At 44.8% G+C, this 22,659-nt stretch overlaps 1 protein-coding gene across 3 annotated transcripts in view; it reads left to right on the plus strand.

Moving 5' to 3' along the window:
* The window catches only part of PAN2 (poly(A) specific ribonuclease subunit PAN2), a 1,642,407-nt gene that overhangs the window by 1,386,988 nt on the left and 232,760 nt on the right, over positions 1-22,659 (plus strand). For all 3 annotated transcript variants that reach the window (XM_078686370.1, XM_078686378.1, XM_078686384.1), the window contains 3 exons: positions 21,128-21,187; positions 21,644-21,734; positions 22,448-22,605. In XM_078686370.1, the coding sequence (XP_078542496.1) occupies positions 21,128-21,187; positions 21,644-21,734; positions 22,448-22,605 (309 nt within the window). The remainder of the gene's footprint in view (positions 1-21,127; positions 21,188-21,643; positions 21,735-22,447; positions 22,606-22,659) is intronic.

The raw sequence follows: 22,659 nt of genomic DNA on the forward strand, positions 1-22,659 counted from the left end.
TAAAACTTTCTTTCCGGACCCAGCCACGCCAGCGGAAAGGGCTTAACACTCTCTCGACGTCAAGCGTTGTCTTAAATTTTATTTACAAAAAACTAAGAAAATCAGGCGATCCAATCAATTATTTGTTGCCTATGGTCAAGCCACACTGGGACAAGCTGTAACGAAGGCAACTATAGCCAGATGGATTGCTTCTGCTATTCATTTTTGCCATGACAAAGCCAACAAACCTTTACAGACAAAGGTCAAAGCGCATTCCACCAGAACTATGGCAGCTTCTACGGCGCTATTTGCTGGTGTTACATTAGAAAACATCTGTCGTGCTGCGACATGGAAGAATGTCCACACGTTCACGAAACACTACTGTCTGCAATCTGCGTCGCTGGACGTTGCAGCTGTGGCACAAGCCGTTCTTCAACATCTTCACTTAGGTTAGAATTATGTTTCCTTTTATGCTGCATTTTATATATATCTATATTATGTTACAGGTGTTAATTTATGTCTATAATTGCATATTAATATTGCTTCTCATCAAGGTACTGTTAATTTACAAACATTATTCACTTTGAAGGTTTATATATACCTTTTTAATATTCTTACCTTCCCGGATGTGTTTGAGAGTGTATATACACTCTGTCTCCCACCGTCCGCAAAACAACTCTACTTGGCTTACTGCTTGCTAGTCTGATTCAGGCATGTGAATCTATGAAAGATACCCCAATACTGGATAAGAAAACCAGTTACTTACCTGTAACTACAGTTATCCATTATTGGTATCTTTCATAGATTCACATGCACCCACCCTCCTCCCCGGTGAGACAGTTCTTTATCTGGGATCCTTACTTCCCACTTGTGCTAAGAAAATCTGAGGAGAACTGCCTCTGCTGGGAAGGTTCTAGAGGGTGCTGGTAGCTGATTGGTTGGAACTATTTTTTAGGTCTTTTCATATAATGAAGTAGATAGGCTACTAGGTTTTGGGCCTTTTGGGCCTCTTTTCTTTTTAGCCCTCTACGGTTCTTACTAAGGCACTGCTTATGTATGTATTATTACCGACGGACTCCCGCCTCGGTGGTGGGGAATGATTCAGGCATGTGAATCTATGAAAGATACCAAAACTGAATAACTGTAGTTACAGGTAAGTAACTTGTTTTCTTATAGCATCTCTCCCAGCATCACCCACTACACTGACAGCTTCCCGAGCTATGCAGAATTCAGCAGCGACGTCTCTCTAACTAACTAAAAACTACCTCAGTTATACTTTTTCGTTCTTCATTTTCCACCTACCATAGTTTTCAATATCATAAAAATACTAATTCTGATTGGTCAGGCAAGGGGGGGGGAGGGGGATCATCACACCATGCTTACATATTACTCTTTTCAGTTAGGCCATTGTTAACAAACCCATCCCCTTCATTTTTATTCATATTTTATTTTCCCACCTGCATTCACATTACATTAGCAACAAATGTTTAATTTGAACACTTAGTCTCTTTCATTTTAATTTTTCACTGACGTTTCTCAGGCTTCAGGCAGACTGTGTTCTTGTCCTCTTCTCGACCCACCCGTAATCCTTCCGGGTTGACTTTCACTTGTCTTGCGCAAAAACCACACGACTCGGCCCACTTCGGACATACATGAGAGGCCCAAATGCACACTAGTGATAGTCAAAAAGATAAGTGTTACTTTAAAAAATAAATGGTTTCACTGTATACCACCCATCTCTACTCTAACCCCCTTTACTTATTAATAATTCCCCGCATTAGTACAATAGCTCGTCTTTGCTTTAGTTAAGCAGCTGGAATGCACGTGAGTCTTTAAGACTCCATTTTAGTGCCTTCTGCCTCCAGGCGATACCACATCACATTGCGTAGATGCAGTTGAATCATGCGCAGTAAAGATTTCCCTGTTAAAGCGGTTTTATTAGTTTGTTCTAATGGTTATCATTAGTAAATACATATGCAAGCTTCTCTAATCCTCGTATTTATATGATGCACTTTATTTTTACTCAATACGTAATTAATAACATGTTAGGGCGTTAAAGGAGAGGATTTCTTCCAAGCAAGTCTCTACGAGTCCTTGCTCCATAATGTTCATGGCATGTAGTGCTGTAGGTTCACATGTGCTTACCTGCCACTCCAGATGCCAGTAGGTGTTACAGACCTTTTCTTTTTTGTTTATTTCTTTCAAATTGTTTTGTTCCATCTTTAATCTTTCCTTGCATGGTCATCTTCCTGTGTCTCTATGCTTCATATACATTCTCACCCGTCGTGCGGAAAAACATTCTATCAATGGAGCCGATGCCCATGCTCAATACCAGCAATAGATGAAGTCACTATACCTTGTGACTCGAAAAAGATTCTTTGAAGATAAACAACATTCACACGTCTGAGACCAACACTAGATGGCAGGCGTCTGCACAGCATGTGACTCAACAGCACTACATGCCACAAACAGATGCTTACAGAGTAAGTAACATTTTCCTTTATTGTGTACTGACCATGCTTCAGTTGAGAACGTAAAATGTAAATAAAGAAAATCTAGGCAATTTATAAATGTGCCATAGATACTGAGTTCAAGAATAGTAGGTATATGTATACTCTGAGTTTGTGGTTACTAAAACTATCTTGTTTTAGAGGGCACTTTTCAAAATGTGTACTTTCTTGTAAACTTTCTTCTATTTAGAAGCCAAATTGAAGAAATGAGCCATTTATATAGCTCACAGCTGCAAAAAGTCAGTCCAGCGCTGTAATAGCTGGAGAGGGGAAGTTATTCAAGACAGCTGAATACTGAGAAATAACAAAATCTCTAGATGCTTTTCAGGTTTCGCCTAGCAAAAGCTGCACTTGCGCAGTCTCGCTGGGAGAAAACTGATGTTTTAGAGAGTGGGGCATGTACCCGCCCCTCTTCTCCATTGGCTGGCTTCCTAAACGGAGGCCAGCCATTGGAGGAGAGGGGCGTCACTCGGTTAAAGACCCGTCTTTTTGGGATTGAGGGGTGTGTTTTTTACTTTCTTTCTCTTTTCTTTCTCTTCTCTTCCCATTGGCTTGAATTTTACCTTCCAGCCAATGGGAAGAGGAGAGAAAGAAAAACACGCCCCTCAATCCCAAAATGACACTGCCTTCCTCCGAGGCATTTCTGCTTCGCCTCGGAGGAAGATGGTGGTGATCAGCCGGAGCTCGCTTGTTGTATATTTTCGGAACCGTGTTTGAGTCTGCGCACCGGCTTCAACATCCTGTGATTCTGGGCAAATCCCTTAATCTCCTCGTGCATAACAAAAAATGTACGTGTCTTTGTACAATGTAACTGGTGCTTCGTTTTGCTTTGAGACCATAAAATCCAAATCTCCTACGACCCCTGGCCGGCCTCGTGGTCGGATCCTCCTTCCCCCCCCCCCCCCCCCTTTGACCTGACGAGCGGTGCTGCCCAGACGCTGTTTTAAGGTGAGTGGTCGCTCCCGGACCCCTCTAACCCCCCCCCATCCTCCAGGGTTCTCTCCTGGGTCCTGGTTGCCATATGTTGCCGCCGGGGCAGGTGGGGGTGGACTGGGGTCGCCTGGCTTGGGACCGGGGCGGGTAGTTTGCTCGGTGCCTTAGCGGGGGAGGAAGGGGGGGTTGAGCCGGGTCATGTGGGCGGTGAGGGGAGCGAGGGGGTCCGTCAGGGTAGGCGGGCATGGGGTCCGGTGTTGCTGGGCCGTGGGGTTGTGCCTGGGTGTTCCATTCTGGGTGTGTGGGGTGGGCTCCGGGGGTGGGGGGCGCTCCCTGGGTGGGTGTCGCGCTGGTGGGGTAGGCCGTGTTGGGGACGTGCGGCCTGGGCCCGGTGCGGCCGTCCTTCAGTTGCGGGCTCGTGGGGGGGATGTTGGCGTACCCTGTTTTCGGTGCCCCATGTTCCCCTGCCCTGGCTGCCCCCTCCCTTGCCTTGTAGAGCCCTGCGGGCCTGGGAACTTCACCTGATCTTGGACCGGAGCTCCGCCAGCCAGGGGGGTGCGGCGTGACTAGGGCGGTGTGCGCATGATGGGCCTTGTCGAGGTGGGCCTGCTTACGGTGCTTCTAGGGTGGGGGTCGGGGCAGGCATGAGGGGGGGGTGCAGGCTGCTCGTCGTCGTGGCTTTTCCAAGCATGTGAGGGGGAGGGATGATTTCAGGGCGCATGCGTGAGCGGAGGATGCCGGAGCGTGTGCGAGCTGTAGCAAGGTTAGGTAGATGCAGTAACTGGCAGACACTCGAGCGCAAGAGCAAACTGTGATGTAGCAGGGTTATTGTGTGTGTGTTTGGGGGGGCTCTGTGTGTGTGGGGGGGCTCTGTGTGTGTGGGGGGGCTCTGTGTGTGTGGGGGGGGGCTCTGTGTGTGGGGGGGGCTCTGTGTGTGGGGGGGGCTCTGTGTGGGGGGGCTCTGTGTGGGGGTGGGCTCTGTGTGTGGGGGGGCTCTGTGTGTGTGTGGGGGGGGCTCTGTGTGTGTGGGGGGACTCTGTGTGTGCGTGTGGGGCTCTGTGTGTGTGTGGGGGGCTCTGTGTGTGTGGGGGAGCTCTATGTGTGTGGGGGGGCTGTGTGTGTGTGGGGGGCTCTGTGTGTGGGGGGGCTCTGTGTGTGTGTGGCGGGCTCTGTGTGTGTGTGGGGGGGCGCTGTGTGGTGGGGCTCTGTGTGTGTGGGGCTCTGTGTGGGGGGGCATGTGTGTGTCTGTCAGTCTCTGTGTGTTGGTGCAAATGCAATAGGTCTCGCATTTGCAAGAGATTAAGTTATTGACATTGTAAATGACAATGCCATTTATTTATCTGTTTTCAAAACCAACACATAAATAAAACATTTGTCATTTACAATGCCAATAGCTCTAACTTTGGCAAAGGCAAGACCGTTGCATTGTAAATGCTTGTTGAAAGTGTTCATTAGAGGAGGCGCTAATATTATACAGGAGAGAATTTCACAGTTTAGGGGGCAGAAAGGAAAAGGAGCATCCACCTAAATGGGCACAATGCACTCTCAGAACTTGGAACAAAAGTTGAACTGTAGATGTTAAGAATCTGTGCGGATAATAAGCACAAACTCTATCTCTTGTATTGATAGGGCCTCTGTTTTGGTGCCCACTGAAAGTGAACAATAAACATTTGAGCAAGCTGCTTTGTCACACTGGGAGCCCATGGAGATTCCCCAAATATGGAGGAATAGACTCATATCTAGGAAGCTTGAGTGAAAGCAATGCAACTGTATTCTGTAGCATTTGAAGGCGAAAAGTAAGTAATTAGAGAAGGCCGAGATATAAAATATTGACATAACCCAGGCGAGAAGTGATTAAAGTGCATAACATCTTTTCTGGTATATTCTGGAATTATGATGAGGATGTTTAAGCTGGCAAAACATGATCCTATAACTGCCCTAACTTGAGGAATAAACAAAAGGCCCTATCAAGTATAACACCAAGATTTCTCACCTCATCAACCGGATTGGGAGGTGACTCAAACTCAGCGGGCCAGCAGGCAAAAGACAAAATCGAAGGTGAACACTTGAAGAGAAGTGTATTGGTTTTATCCGAATTAAGTTTAGATGAATGCTTTTCATGAATTAGTCAATTTTCAGCAGGCATGCTGTAAAGGAGTTATTTAGCTCACAGTTTCTCATGAAAGGAGAGCATAAGCTGGGTATCATCAGCATAGACCACTGATTGAATAATACTCACCTGAGCAGGCCACGTAAACATTGAATAGAGTAGGACTTATGCAGAGCCTTGCAGGACACCATATCTCAGATACTTAATAGAAGACATAAGGTGGAAGGTAAATGGATTGGTGGCGGTCAGATAATGACTTGAGCCGAAGTAAGGCTGAACTGCAAATGTCACTCTTCGCCAAGCTCTCGCACAGTATAGTTTAGGACACTGTCCAAAGCAGGTTAAAGATCTAATAATACAGTAGCCACTGCTTGCCCCTTGTCTAGGCTCAGTTCGTTGATCTGTTACCTCCAGCAAAGCCAACTCCATGCTGTGACCTGGTCAAAAACTAGACAGTGTACCATGCAAAAGATTATTGGCCTCAAGATTACTAATCTGAATGTTGACTATTTTCTCTAGCTTTTTAAATAATGCAGACAGTAGTAAAAATGGTTTGAAAATTACTAAGACCTTGGGATTTGCAGGAGACTTTTTCAGTAAAGAGAACCAGCTGAGCAGGTTTCCAAGCCTTAGGAACTACTGCCTGTTGCAGCGAATGATCGGATTAAGGATTTCAAAATCCTTTACTAGCACATCCAGTGGACAGGGATCCAGTGACCAACCAGAAGGCCAGTTCAGAATGGCGTGTGTGGAGACATCTAATGAAATACTTTCAAGGTCAGATACTGCAACTTAGCCTGAAAAATAGCCCTGGACCCGACGGATGGCTCGATGATATTCCTTTAGGCTGTATTTGTATATATATATATTGTAAGCTCAGCTGTACTTTTTTCCTACATGCACTTTTCAGCCTGTTAGGTTCCATCTTCAAGGTGGCGGTGAACCAGAGGGGCAGAAGGATGAGATCTGGAATATGCCTTTAATCTAACAGGAGCAGTAGAACCAATAGCTGATGAAAAACAGTTATTTATTGACACTGCGTCATGTTCCAGATTCCCATTAAATATGGGAGGGTCCTTGGATAGATCCATTGTCATGTTGACCTCATTAACTGTAAAACAAAGGCAAAAAGTGTGAACATGTTTGAAAAGTAAGGACAACTATGGTGGAAGCTAAAAGACATCAATCGGATAATGGTCAGTCGAAATCAGTGGGACAGGAGCACCAACCCTTAAGTCAGAGTAATTAGTGAATACCAAATCCAGCATATGGCCTGTCACATGTGGGGCCATCCACTTTATGCTGTAGGTTCAAGGAAGCAAGAGCATCAATGGTCTGAAAGACAGAGGAATACTGCCCCGTTTACGCATGTATGTTAAAATCCCCAAGAATAGTAACATTGGAAAACTGAAGGCTACTTGTGGAAACTTTGTCTATCAAGTCATTTGCAAAATTGGCAATGTAACCAGGGTGGCGGTAAAGTAGGGTCGTAGAGAAGGAAAAATGTGCATTGATTTTGATGGGAAATGTAAACCCTTCTGCCACACTGGGGCAGATGACCTTAAAAGTGGCATAATCTTACTCAGAGCAATAAATCTGTGTAATTCCGTCAGCTTTGAGATTCCGGTCGCCCAAATGAGAAAAGGATTAGAGGGAACTACCACAGCAATGTCAGGTAAAGAAGCCTCGACGTTCAAGTTTCCATAAAATAAAAACGATAACCCAGTCATTTGATAAAGTAAATTGGACAATATCAAATGTGTGTTGGCAAGAGATCTAATTTTAATCAAACAAGCATTAACATTATTTAGTGAAGCATTCTTGAGAGGATCAACATTTTTAGGTTCTGTAACACCCAGCCTTTCCCTCCTCTCCAGTGGGACACTGAGGTACAACATTGACTGACAGAACCTGAAAACAAGAAATAGGACCTGTGAGTGAGTCAACACTCTGCTTAAGCTGATATGGCGCAACATGATTTAAGGCTTTCAATTCATTAGAAGTGTATATAGACTTACTTCTGTTTCACTAATCAAACAGATAACTGGTGCTGGATGCGGGATACGGGCTTGCCTTCGGGGTGTCTTTAGCATGGCAGTGGCACGTCTGTGCCAGAATTTGATTTAAATAGGCAGGGACCGGAGAAAATGTCTAACAAAAAAACACTACAATGCGCCAAACCAAAATGGTAGCTCAAGTGTATGTCAAATGCCCAAACCAAAATGGCTGCTTTCCCCTTCTCCGTCTAAGCAGTCAGGAGTAAGTAAAATATTAGAATATTGAAACTTAAAAATCAGAAATGCGCGAACAAAAGTTAAATACATCTGAGGATGTTCTTGGAGTTAAAATAGATAAATAGTGCTGTCATGTAGAGGGAGTCAAACTTCAGATAGAAAAGGAATGATTGTGCATTAGGGTGCGAAAGACCAGAGAACTGCAGTTTCTAATAATAATTTGGTAAAATCAGACTGGTTAAAAACTGCGTTTCTTCCAAAAGAGGGCAGTGGTTTCGAAGAACAAGAATAACAGACCTAGTTTAGTGTGCTCCGTTTTGTATTGCATAGTTTTAAGGAAAGTCCTCTACATCATTTTGGAAAGCTGTGCCATCCTACCCTTGCTTTTTTTCTAATTTACTCAGTTTCTTCTCAAGTATGCTGAGTAGTCATTTGAGACCATTGGGGTCCTCTCTGTTGCCTCAGCGTTCTGCTTTCATAGTAGGGGAGCACCAGAGTGTACCCCTTTTCTGCTGAGTGGCAAATGCCCTCTCAGGATATACAGTGTTTGTCAGTAGTGGCTGCATAATTCCGGTTAGGGACCAAGCCCATTTGCCAGAACCCGTGTAGGAAGTCTGCCTACTGACTGGCCCCAGTAAAAGTCTTTCAGGTCCCCGTAACTTGGGAGCATTTATCGCCACCATGTGTAGGACAGGTATGAGGGATGTATATTGTATGTAAGCAATGTGTGGTTCACTGGTGTGGTCAATAGGTCTATGTGTGTTGGTGCTCTGTACTAAAAATGTCGAGCGGATAACCATTTTATCCTGCCCTTGAACTGACCAGGAAGGTTTCCTGCCCATTCCCTTGGTGTGTTTTCATGCTTGGGTGAAACACGCCCACTCCTTTGATTCCATTTGGGTTCTCCTTTGGCAACGAGAGCAGGTGTAAGCATCCAGTCTGTGGCAAATATTCCTGACTGCATGACCATTCAGAACTAGTTTGACTGGGAATTCTTGGCTCAGAGGTCTGTGAAATTTGGACTGCAACATAGCCTGGATGCAACTGTAGGATAGGCAGGGGACCCTGTGGTTGGGTCTGGATCTGTTTGGACTGCCAGAGGGTTAAAAGAGCTCTTCCCCTTAACCCGCACTTATCTTCTCTGTTGCCTCTGTGCAGAGGATGTCTGCAAACCAATGCAGGAAAAGTCACGAGACCATGTGTAAAAACTCAGCTGGATTGTTACCCACCTTCCAGCCTGAGAAAACCTGTTCAATTGCCTTGCTTTTGTGACCTGGGGAAGAAAGTGGGATTTATCTGGCTATGTCGAGCCCTGCCCAAACAAGTCCCTGCAGACTGAAACACCTGCCCGAGGACAGCTTAACAGGCTGAGTCTGCCACGAGCCACAAGGTTGCTACAGCCAAGCTTATTAGGAGGAAGCAAGAGGAATATATGGGTCAAGGAATTGCTGCATCGTCTGGCATCTCTGTAAGAGTGAGCCTGCCCTGTTCACGACCCATCCTGTGCATTTATCCGTCCATCTGTAGCCCCAGAGGTAGTAAGTTGGCCATTACTACTTCAGTGTGGTTCTGCTGGCTTGAACTGATTCAACCATCTTACTAAGATTTTTCTGATTGAGAACTAGGTCAAGCTTTGACCTAGCCGGACTATCTATTTCCCAGTTGGGGTTTCTCCATCAGTGAGCGCAGGGGGTACTTCTTGTCTTGTGCATGCCCCCAAGTCTAGAAAATCTCCCTGCCCAGAAGACTCCTTACTGACCAATGGTCCACTATTTCCAGGGCCAGTGGAATTATGGGATTGTGCAGCCGCAGCCTTTTCTTTGCATAATTATTCATTTTCCACGTAATCCATCTCATCTGCAGATTTTGACAAAAAAAAATAGTTTCTAGCTCAAATGGTTAAAAAATGACAAAACGATCAGCAATACGTGTTGTCACGCAGCCGAAGCCCCTTTGCTAAGATTGACTGGTCACTTTTGTTGCTTACTGCCATATGTGGGTGTTAAACTGGTGCTACCGAGTGCAACCAATACCCAGGCAGTGTTAACTAGCGTAACAAGCATTTGCAATGCATTAGGTCTTGCATTTGCTAGAGTTTAAGCTTAGGCATTGTAAATGACAGTGTCTTTTATTTATCTGTTCTGATAATTAACACCTAAATAAAAGGCATTGTCATTGATAATGCCAATAGCTGAAACTATTGTAAATGCAAGACCTATTTTATTTCATAGAAGTGGCCACCATTGTCCCGGGCTGATTGGAAAGTGAAACCGCACATGACGCGCTGAATGTTCCAAGAAAGCATGTCATGCCTGCAGTAGGAGAAACTCATTAAAGAAGATAGTGCTTACAGACTAAATAAGACATACCGTGTAACAGAAGTAAAAGGGCCAGTCCCCATGGGAGGTTACAATTGAAGACAAGGTGGTAGTAAGGAGAGACTAACAAACCTATTAACAAATAAGAAGCCAGCTTTTGTAAAGAACAATGACACAAGCCAATGAATAATAAGGGTGGAGTGTGAGCGGAGCTTCACGTCCTTACTCGACTACAGCATGTCTCGCAGCACATGCGCTGCACAGGCTCGACCTAAAAATGACAAAATAATGAAGTAATACTATGACGAAATGTGCCGCATTACACTGCATAATTTGCCTTTTCTTTCTGCCTAATTAACTCAACCCCGCTGCATATATATTTTTGCCCTTCCCTGTCACGTAATTCCGGCGGTCCTGACTATTTCTAACAGTCCCCTTGAAAGTCCTAGGCACCAGCGAGATACTCAACTGGCCGCTTCAGTGGCAGTGTCTAAAACTGGACAGGCCGCCAAGACCGCATACCCCCGTGGTATGGGTGCATGCAAGACTTTGCTGGGATTGATGCCAGTTCATGTTGGGGATTTTTTCTGACCCTATGGTCCCAGAGCCAACAAGAACCAAGCATCATAGGATATAATAAGGTTTAGGACTAATGCTAGCAGAAATATATCGCTTAGTGTGCAGCAGCTGTAGCAGTGTTTTAAGGTTGTATCTTGGCTCCTTGTGTTTTTGTACTTTATTTCGAACAGTTGTACTTGTACTTCAACTTGTTGATAGGCTTGTAAGTGTTCATTTGCTTTGTTTAATGCTGCCATCTAGTGTTTAGTTCCGGAATTGTTCTGGTCAGTTTTCTGGATGGAATAAAATCAAGAGACAAGAGGGTTCAATTTGATCCATTTGTAATCCCAATCGATTTTATGTCGAAGCCTACCAGTCTGGTTCCTTAAAATGTATTGGGGGTATCCTGAAAGATGACCTAACAATGTGTTCCGCCCATTGCTTAACATTGTCTTTTTGGTTTGTAACTCACGTTTGCTTGCTTTCCATTTGCTGGCTTCATTTGTTTTAAGCTGGCCAGCATGTCTTTGTCCCTCCCATGGAGCATAGCCTGTTTACTGTATTCTTCCACAAGTTCTCGCTTTCTGTACACAGGCCTTTGTATTTTTATTTTATCACATTTGCTGTGCATTCAAAGACAGAGGTCAAATGTCCATCTCAGTCTTTCGATGGAGCGCATTGCTTACTTTTTCTCTGATTTCAAAGTGAGAGGATTTGTCTGACCATCTTGAGGTATGAAAGGAAAGGCTTTTTTCTAGGGCACAATACAATTTAATATCTATAAATGAACTGTGCAAATATTTTAGAATATATCCGAATTAGTAAAGCACAAATTAAGCAATTTTTCTCTAATTCTGAAATGTGCTGGAAACAGATATTTTAATACGATCAATACTTAGTGATACCATTTCCACATATTATCATTTGTGCTTTGTGTAATTTATCGTAAAACTGTATGTCTGTGCAAAGGAAATGGTTGTTTCAATTGAAAATGTGTGCGTGATGGCATTGCACTACCACACCATGCATACTCCTCTCAGCGCCTCACCACACCTCGACACTCTACAACACTACGTCACTCCACTCGACGCCACTCTATCCCACTCCACTCTGCCACCCCACATTATGCTACTCCACAACACTGCGCCACTACACTCTACGCCACTCTAATCCTCTTTACGCCACTCTACTCCTCTTTATGCCACTCTACTCCACTCTACAACATACTGTGCCACTCCACACTCTTCTCCCCCACACTCAACGCTACTCCACTCTGACACTTTACTCCACTCTATGCTACACCACTCCATGCTACTTTACTCCACTCTGACACTCCACTCTACGCCTCTCCTTTTACGTCACTCCACTTTACAACACTTTACTTTTCTGTACTGTATTCCACTCCGTTCTGATATTCCACGCTGACTTTCTAATACCCTCCACTCTGAGAACTGTACATCACATTATACCACTCTACTCTGCTCTTCTCTAACACTTTATTCCACTCTGTTTCCCTCTACTCTTCTCCTCTCAATGACACGTCACTTTACGCCCCTTCATGCTACGTCCCTCCATGCTATGCCACCTACCCACAGCTGTCACTCTGCATCACTTTATGCCACTCTGCGTCACTCCGCCCACTGCACTACACACCACGCCACTCACAGCACTACTCCACCCTACCGTACGCCTGTCGCCTCTATGCCCCTTCACTCTGCCACTTGACGCCCCTCCCCTCATGACACTTTACTCCACCCAACTGTATTTTCCTCTTTGTTCCTTGACACTTTACTCCACGCCATTCCTTAGCACTGTATGCCATTTCATTCTACGACAGTCTAGTCCATGCCTTTCCAGGACACTTTGCTCTAAGCCACTAACTTTTAGCCATGCTGAACAGCGGCTAACATTGCTGAAACACACTGGCAAAGACAATAGCAAGACATAATGGCTTTGCCATTGCTGGTTTAAATGGGAACCAGATTGCCACCATGCCTGTTTACCTGGTCACCTTCTTATTGTTTTTCAGTCCTCGCAGTCGTACCAAAAATACCAATTGTTATTTTGTGAACTTGAAAATTTGTTGATTTCAGAACAGTTCTTGGGCCCCATCTTACCATTAGAAATCTTCATGTACCATGAGAGTTGTAGTCTGCATTTCCTTCTGTCGAACAGTTTGGAGCGACACACCTAATAAAGATTTGTAACATAAAAGCTCAGAGCTGGAAATAAGATTCCCTGAGGAAATGGAGCGAGACGGCAACCCAAAGCCAAGAGCAACTGAACAACATTTTATAAAAAGTCAGCCTTGCTTGGCAGGACTGCTTTCAGGTTTTATCCAATGTGAGATTAGTACTTTGTATGAAGGGCTCTTAATGCCCGTTTTAGCCTTAAAATATTGCTGAAAACTCAATCGATTTCATATTTTTCCAAAAATAAAATGCACTGATGCACACCAAAAAAGCATTCTTTAGACGGTTGTCGGTCCTGAAATCAGTGTTGTAACATCGAAGCATCAGGGTTGTAATATCGAAGACGCACTCCATGTTTATATTAGCCAGCATACGGAGGCCCACCATAGACCTTGAATAATCTGAGGAGATGGACTCTCACCCTACTGTAAACAAATGGGTGTCTTTGCCTTCCACAAATAAGGCGCAGTAACACACAGGGTAATTTTGAACCAGAATTGCCTTAGGATGAAATTGTATGGTGGCTTTTCTATTATTCTGGATCACTGTCTTTCGTGGGGATTCAAGGGAAAACTCGTATTAGGCTACTGCCAATAGCCCCTCTGTCTATAATAAGCAATCTTCACAAGTTCCTAAAGATTTTAGAGGGCACCTTGAAGCAAACTTGGTATGTTAATGAATTTTGTATTGTGGGCAGTTACTCAGTAAAGGATCCTCGCACTGAGGGGTAAAAGAAGAAACCAGAAGTCCCCTAAAAATAAGTGAGTAAGGATAAAGGATATAGCCTGCTCATTACTTTTGAATCAGCAGCTTCCTGAAAATAATATAATTTGCATTGGTGTTAATATTAACTTGAATAGTTCCAAATTTTGGCAGACAAATATGAAAACTAACAGCAGCCAGTACTGACTATCCAAATATTACCAGTGTTAAGTAGAAAATCCGAGGCTGGGCACAAAGCTAAGTTGAGTGGTACATCAAAAACATTTCCTGCATAAAATTCGTTCCCAAATGATACATTGCTTTTTGATCAATTCGTAGTCTCTTATATGTAGATAGTTTGGCCTCTGGTAATTAATGACCACACCTTTAGAAGGATGGCATCCGTCTTGCTGCTGCATATGCCTCTTAACAGTTCATTTAGACCTTAGCACTTTGGGAATGTAAAGTCAATGTTGGCTGCTTGTACTTTGTTTTCTGTACATTCGTTTGGTCACTTATGAATTATTGAACATATCTCGCTTTACAATACAAATTTGTAAAGCACGAGCAGTTGACTAAAAGGGTGTCCAGGTGTTGTGCGAAAAAAAATCATCTTAGTGATTTTACAAACAGTCACGTTTTTAACCATTTATAAAAATGTAGAGCATTAGATTCACAACACAGGATTAAAGGCAGAGTTTTTCAGGGCCAGATGCGCAAAAGACCTGCCACCAAACCAAAAAAGTTTGATTTAACGGACTATCAGAATAAAGGATTCTGTAGACCTTAAAATCCTATTGGGAATGTATCAGTTTAGCTTGGAGTCTAAAATTGGAGGACACATTTCTGTAGCGGAATGGCATCCATGTGGCACCTCAAGGCACCGCACGTACAGGTATTGTTGAAAAGTTTCCAGATTTAATCTGATGTCTGGGAAATATTCAAAAGGTGAGGCATCTGCGTCTAGATAGCCTCTACTTTAAAGAGTGCTAACAAAGGTTGACCTTTGCCAGCTACAGATTGCATTAAAAGATTTATTTTTATTTGAAACAAGAATTTGATGGTAAAGTCAGATTTGTATTAAATATGTAACTTTTAGAAAGTTTGTAGGAAGCTGGGTTTCTGTTGCAGTAATCACCCCCACCCACCCACACACACTTTTTTTGCCAGACTACTGATGCACTTTGACTTGATGTGCCCTGGGTCCCTGCCAATCAGGGCCTGTGTTCTTTCTCCAAAACTGTACCTTGTACCCCCAATTGGCACCTTTCTGGCCACACGTCAGTCCCTTTTAAAAGGTACCATGGGCACTGTGGCCATGGAAGTCTTCTAAGGACTGCAGCACTTATTGTGCCACCCTTAGAGGCCCTGTACATTTACATACACACATACACACACACTCCCATTGCAGGTTGGGTGTTTCGGTGCAGAACAAAGTGAAGAGTCCACATGGCACACGTCCCTGTATGCCATGCCTACAACCCCCTGCCCTGGCATAGATCAGTCATCCCTCCAGCTGGGTGCACTATACATGTGGTGAGGGTACAGATGCATGAGCCCTGTACCCCTACAGTGTCTAAGTCAATTCTTAGAAATTGTTAGTGGAGTGCTGCCATTAAGAATATATGGTGCTGGGAGTTTGACATTACGAACTCCACAGTACCATGATAGCTGCACTGAAAACTGAGAGGTTTGGTATCAAACTTCTCAGCGCTTTAAACCCACACCAATGCCAGTGTGTGATTTAATGAAAACTGCACTCAGAGGGCATCTTAGACATGTTCCCTGAAAAACGACAAGCCTCAGGTGGGTTCTCTGACTAGTACACACCAGCCATCTACCACAAGACATGTTTCTAGACACCTGGGGATGGTGCCTTCGCTCCCCGAGCCCAGACACAAAGCCTTTCCTGGGAGGAGGTCATCACACCTCCTCCAGGCCAGGAAGAGCCATCTGTGGCAGGGGAGCTTCAAGGGCCTTGCAGCCTTTGTAATGTGACCCCCAGCCTCTCCTGCTATCAGCAGCCGGCCCCTTCCTGTCTCCCCTCCTTTTCGGTGAGAAGACATCGGGAATAATTAGCCAGCCCAGAAGGTGTGCCCACCTCTGCCAACTCCATCCCTCAGGTGGGGGAGGTGAGCTGAAACCCACTCTAAAGTACCAGCCATCTTGCAGCTGGCAGTCACTACCCAATCAGGATTAGGGATTCTGCTCACACCCCCACGTGGGTGAGCACACCAAGGGTGTAGTCACTAGGGTGGGTGGACATCTCTGTTCCGGCCACAGAATGTGCGGAGATTTACCCCTTCCGCCTTTTGCAAAGAAGGCAGAGAAACGAAGCAAATCTCCGCACACTCGGGGGCGGAACTGAAGTTGCCCGCCCGCCTGCCATATTAAACAACATTAAAGCCTAAAATAACGATTTTAAAAACTTACCTTATTGCGGGGTCATCTTCCTTGTCTATCTAGCCTTCTTTTTGAAACTGCACATGCGCAGGAGCCTGCGCATGCGCATTCCTGGCTTCAATGTTGTTTAATATGGCGGGCGGGCGGGTGCCGCGTAACAGAAATATTCGTAGAGGCACGGAGATTGGTTCAATCTTCACGCCTCTCCGCGAAAGTCCCTTCCGCGACTTCCGCCCACCCCTAGTAGTCACCCTACCTCGAGACCACTAAAACGCCCCCTAAATGCAGTATTTAGGAGGCAGCACTGAACCAAGAAGTCAGACAAACTACAAGAAGAAAAGAAGGACCGAACAGCCGTGCCAAAGCGAAAAAGAGGACGACGCCTACTGACTTGGTCCCAGCCCTACCGGTCTGTCCCCACCTTGAACCTGCCGAAGCGAAACTCCATTGTGTCCTGCAGCCTCAAGAACCCTGAAGGCCTGCCCTGCCTTCAACAGAAAAGACTGTCTCCCGTGTACACACAGATTCCAGGTCCGGCAAAGTCTGCAAATCTGCACCACTCCTCACCCGACGCCCATGGCCCGAGTTAGAGTGGCCCAATACCAAGGGGAGGTCTACCCGGCAATCTTGAACCGAGATCAGGTGACCCCTGACCTGCCTCAAGCCTCCTGCCGACCCCTGCAGCTTCAAAACAGAGGTCCACCCTACCGCGACCAGGTGCTAGTAAGAAGATCCCACCCTGACTGCTTGCTTCCCTGACTACCCCCTGGGTGTGCACACAGGCCCACCTGCCCTGGAGTTGAATTTCACAGTGAGGGGCACTATGGACTTTTCTGCTGTAGGTCAAACATACGCTGCTGAAAAACTGAATAGGGTTGCCCCTGGGACCTTTTCCCCATTGGTCAGGATGTCCCCAAGAGTAACCCCCATCTACTAGTTAGTGCCAGGCATACATTTGGCATCCTCAGGAATCTTCTTCATAAGAGTTTCTGAACCTGCAGAAGATTGAAGATGACTGGGTCTGCGTTCTGTGACCAGAGAGAAGCTGAGGTTCTGGCCCTGCTCCCTATTGTTCCCAGAACAGGGAACTAGACTCTAAGGGTCAGTTGGCTGATCCCCTGTGTGGCCAAAGGGACAACACATGGTGCTATAAGTCATTTCCTAGAAATGCCCACCTGACAAGTTGCAACTGGACCTGTACTGGAATTTGCTGTTGGCCTCTGTCTGACACCCTGAGGGTCTCTAAGTGGCCTCCTCTGATGTCCTCACTGGCTGAAGTGTATTACTGTGATAAAATGGGCACCAGAAGAAAGTTTTGAAACTTTCCCTCTCAAGTGTTGGGGGGCCTGCAGGAAAAAATATCTTACTGGCAGTTGCATGGCATTGGATTGAATTTTCATTTGGTCCTGCAAAGGCACCTCTGGAAAAACAAGTCCCATTCTGCATTGGCACTAAAAGAAATGTAAATGCTTTTCTTAAAAAAAAGTGACAAAGTCCCTCTCTGAAGTAGTTTCTTTTCTCCAACTTCTTGAATTCCAGACTTTCTCCAATGCCAATGTACTAGTTGCATGCATCATGGGCTCCATCGGGGTGTGCTTCAACTTGCACCTTGGTCTCAGTTCACCACTTTCATACACCATCATTGTCACTTTGCACCCTTTGGCGCTATTTTAACTTACGTTTTTAGTAATTCAAATCTGATTTCTCTTACTGGATTTCTGTTGTTTTGCTCATATTTTACTCCTAAAACTCTTTGTTTTATGATTGGTTACAGAGTTTTATTGTGTTTTGTGACTTTTTCTGCTATGTATGCATTGCTTAAATACTTTTAACATTGCCATTGATTTAGCCTGACTGCTTCATGTTACCAGGAATTGAGCACATGTTTATTTACTTTAATTTGTGTGACATTTAGAAGGTTGTGGCTTTATCCTTTGAGATAGACACTTGTCCACCCCAAAAAGTAACCCACTTTCCTATACTCCATATACAAGTTTAGTGGATGCTTCCCCTCATCAAATCATGAAAGATCTGAGAGGGAATTTCCTGTTATAGAAGAATCCAAATTTGTAAGGCAACTCGGGTGGCGTAGGAATAATAATTTGATGACAGTGTTATAAATGTTATGGTACAATGTCTTACCTAAATTGATACTTTTATGTAGGACTAGGTGGTGAACTCCTCTTAGTTTACAGAGTTTTCGCACTCCGCAGAGCTCACGGAGTTTCGAAAAAACCAGCTAAGCCGAGTTATGTTCCTCGCAGGAGCTCGCCAATGGTAAGTTGGCGAGCGAGGAAATCCAATGCTAGACCGCTTCCTAGCGATTTATCAGCATGGGCAGTCGCGGATGGTCGCTACCGCTCGCGTTGAGAAATCTTCAGTTCACGTTGAAGAAGCCGGCGCTCAAGTATAACTACTTCTTGAGCTACAGAAAGAAGCAGCACCCTCTCGCCCTGGGTGTGATACAGTTCACACTGATTTTACACCGTGGGACAAACACCTGGCACTAAAAAATGAGTGTAAAAGACGCTAGATAACGCACTTCGCTGCTCGTGGAACTTTGAATAGATTGCCGGAGTGGTTTTGTCACTTCACGGAGTTCCTGGCCTACTTATATGTCAAGTGTCGTTTGGATATGTGAACACATAAGGAAAATACGTGTAATTTGACTTGTTAAAAATTGTTTTATCAAAAAATGAGGGAAAAACCAAAAGTTAGAATCTAAAAGTGTGAGAAAGGTAATTTTGAAACTGGTTGTAAAAAAAGTTAGTAAATAAAGGTTTCCGTAAGAAGAACAGTTTGTGTTTCTGCAATGTAAATAGTTGGAGTTATAATAGGTTTAGGGAAAGTTAATGATGTGGGATAGTCATTAGTCTATAGTTATTATAAGTGTTAGGGATACATTAGGACTTGGGGAGAAGGTAAAATAAAGTGTTGGGGTAAGGTTTAGTGGTGGGGCTAAGGTTAAGGAAATAGGGTGGGGTTACTGTAGAAGCTGGTGTTACTGTACTTAATAACATGGGCATAGCAATAAGTTTGTAGTTGTGGGTTAGAGGGAGGTGTCTAAAGTTAGGTTCATTGTGATGGTTGGGATCAGCAGATATTAAGGTTGCGGTTATGCTTAGCACCCCCTATTATGCCAACCTTCAGTGAGACGGGGGCATATGCCTCACTCTGGTTGGCTGGGTCCCCCATCTGCAAGATGGTGGGGACTGAGAGTTGTGCTTAACCTCGCCTCCGCCACCTGAGGGCTGGAGTGGGCAAAGGTGGGCACACCTCACTTGGTTTTCCTGCTGGTTCTCACGCCCAAAGTGGGGTCAGAACCAGTGCTGAACCATTGCTGGGAGCAGCAAAAGGCCGGGGAAGCTCTCAAAGGCATCAAGCCTTTGAAGCTTCTTCTTCATGGACCCTGCCCATCCTGGAAGAGGAGGCTTGGCACCTCCTTCCAGGATATGCATTGTTTCAGGCCCGCAAGAGCAGCAGGCTCTCGACCCAGGGGTCCAGAAACATATATGGTGGTGGCAGCGGAAAACAGCCACTCAGCCTGGACACTAGTGTTAGGTTGTTTTTCAGGGCGCATCTCTAAGATGCCGTCTGTGTGCATTTTTCATTAAATCTTACACTGGCATCAGTGTGGGTTTAATGTGATGAGAAGTTTGATACCAAACTTCTCAGTTTTCAGTGCAGCCATTATGGTTCTGTGGAGTTCGTAATGACAAACTCCCGGCTCCATATATTCTTAATGGCAGCACTGCACTTACAATGTCTAAAAATTGACTGTAGGGGTACAGGCCTCATGCATCTGTACCCTCACCACTGGAATGGTGCACTCAGGTAGAGGGGTACTAATCTATGCCAGGGCAGTGGGTTGTAGGCATGGCACACAGAATGTGTGCTATGTCTGCTCTTCACTTTGTTCTACACCAAAACACACAGCCTGCACAGGAAGTGTGTGAGTGTAAAGGTACAGGGTCGCTAAGGGTGGCACAATAAGTGCCCTTAGAGGCCTTCCCTGGTCACAGTACCCTGGGTACCTGTGGTTACATTTACCAAGGACTGACCTGTGGCCGGAGAATGCAAATTGGGTTTGGTCTTCAGTGCAGTTTTAGGGAAGGACATAGGCCCTGGGCACCTGATTGGCAGTCAAAGTACATCAGCAGTTAAGCAAAAAGTGGGGGCAACCATGCAGAAAGAGGAAACTTTCTCACAGGATGCTAACTTTTAAGTAGCGAGATGTTGATGTGTTTCAGCCACCACAAATGTTAGAACAAAACCTTATATTGGGTTATGTAAATACCGAAGCATGCACAAATGTGACTGTAAATTATCATCATTAAAGGTTACCTTCCTAATTTTATACTGATGCAAATTGTTTTTTTTTTTTTACATAAGCTTATCTAAGATTTGCTTATTGATCAATAAATTGCTACCTTTGTTCCTACTAAGGCCTTAGGTACCAGTAAAGAGGACGATGTATGTGTAAAATGATATCCTGTTATTCCAATAGAAGCGAGAACGCAGGACATACTTGAGTTATTCTTTATACATAGACAAATCCAGAAGCAATGGCACAGGAATATTAAGGTGGATTGTTTAGCATTTACACTGATGGGCACACGAGGTATCCTCCACAAATAGTAAAGCAGCAACACTCAATAACAGTGTTGCTGTAGGGGAGTATATGTTAAAGAAATATGTGGTGCCCCATGCATACATTTACAAAATGAGATTGCCTTGAATAAAACACCAGATGCTCAGGTGATAAAAGTAGTTGGAAGAATCTAATTCAAGATTCTTCAAGCTGTAATACACACCCCAGAGTACTGTTCCTTTGTCAGCTGTGCAGAGCACATGAACAAACAAAATTGTTCATTGCCCAATCATTAGATTGCAGGAATATGCAAAACACCTGAAACTATAACAAAATCAAGCTACAAAACTGTGTGGGTAGGTAAGGTTTGTCATTTCTTTGTCTTGTCACTCACTACCTGCCAATGCATCTCCAGTGCACACAGTTTATTTGCCACATCTGTGATATCCTCTTGAAGGGAGTCATAGGCTTTGACTTCAGTGGTTGCGGTGGTGAAGCACTTCTTAGTTGACATCTGAAAGTGGGATTGCTGGAGTGGGTCATGACTGGGCATTGACTTTTCTAATGCTGCAATGTCGATTCCTCCTTGTTCTGTAGGGCGTCACACATCAGCAGTGGTACCTCTTCAATGATTTCCTCATCGAGCCTGTGGACAAGGTAAGCAGGCCAATCAAGAGATTCAGAGTCTGTTGTTAAGGCTGTTGGAAGTGAGGGAGAAGTCCACTAGCAGCAAGGGGACAAATATTTGATGCATAGACTTTCTTTTGAAACACTGTAACTTGAGTCATCAGTATGGGATTGTATGCACAGTTACATTTTTGCTTGAGGTATGTTCTTTTCCAGTGCCTGAGGTCTTGCTTCATGTTAGAGGGCCACTGCTGCCCTTTTCCATTCTTATGGTGGTGATGCGTGAGCTGCTCTTATTTAGTCAGACATCTGTAGCTTGTCAGCATTCGATGTGGTGAATTCTACCTGATGGTGCAGGCATGTAGCATCTTAGTACTTGGAAGATAAGCCACTCCTGGCAACCTCCATAGGGTGGTGCTGACGTACTGTGCTATTTGGGAGGTGTGACACTAATAGTATTTTGTTGATTGTTTCCATTCCTATCAGTGCGAGGCAGTGCAGTTCGACATGAATTGGAAAGTGCCTGGAATCCTTTTCTACGCCAAGAGAAACCTGAACTCGAAGTACAATCTGACCAGTGAGTACTGTGAGATGCAACTCGTGGCAGGAGAGAGGCTGGTATATTAGACTTCCGAAAGTATTTGGATGACCAGGAGATACCTGGGAGGGTTATTCTGTTTTATTTTGTTTTACAAGAGAACTGTGGAACATTGGGATGTGACAGAAGAAACCAGGTAAGATTTGCATGTGAGGTCCCAGAGAGAGGGGTAGCACTAGAAACCAGGGGCCAATCTTTCCACATCTTTCAGGTATTAAATATGTCCAAGCAAATGTAGTTATACTTATTTCTTCTAATTTCTCTTTCCCTGTTCTACTCAATCCCTCTGTTCCTCCTTTACCGGTGTTGTCTGTCACCACTTTTACCCTCTTTTGCTTTCCCGGCCTATCTCTGTTCTTTTTCTTTGTTATCCTTTCTCTGGTTTTGCTGCTCTTAACGTTTCCTCTGTCCTTGATGTCACTTGTCTTTATGTTTCTGATCTATTCCTCTTCTCCTTAATCTCCCATATTTCTCTGTTACTACTTCTGTTTCTGCCCTGGCTCCGACCTCTCACCCTTCTGTCCCTACTCTCTTCTGTTACTCCTTACTCTGCATTCAATTATCTCTACTGTTTGATTTTGGTCTCTGTTTTTGCCATCCCGCTCTCCGGTCTCTCTCTCTCTGCTTCCCTTCTCTATGTGGCCCTGCTCTCCTGACATGTCCCTTCTCCATCTCCCTCATATCATTTGCAGTCAGGAATCCAATTGAAGCCAGTGTGCTTTTGGCTGAGGCATCACTGGCACGGAAACAGCGCAAGTGCCACGCCACCTTCATACCGTTGCTGCTGAATGAGATGCCGCAGGTGGGAGAACTAGTGGGGCTGGACGCAGAGTTTGTCACACTGAATCAGGTGAGAGCCTCCTTTGCAGCAGATATTTCAATGCTCAACTACCAGGGTATCCTG

The sequence above is a fragment of the Lissotriton helveticus genome, chromosome 1_1 (genome assembly GCF_964261635.1).
Source record: "Lissotriton helveticus chromosome 1_1, aLisHel1.1, whole genome shotgun sequence".
Taxonomy (NCBI): domain Eukaryota; kingdom Metazoa; phylum Chordata; class Amphibia; order Caudata; family Salamandridae; genus Lissotriton; species Lissotriton helveticus.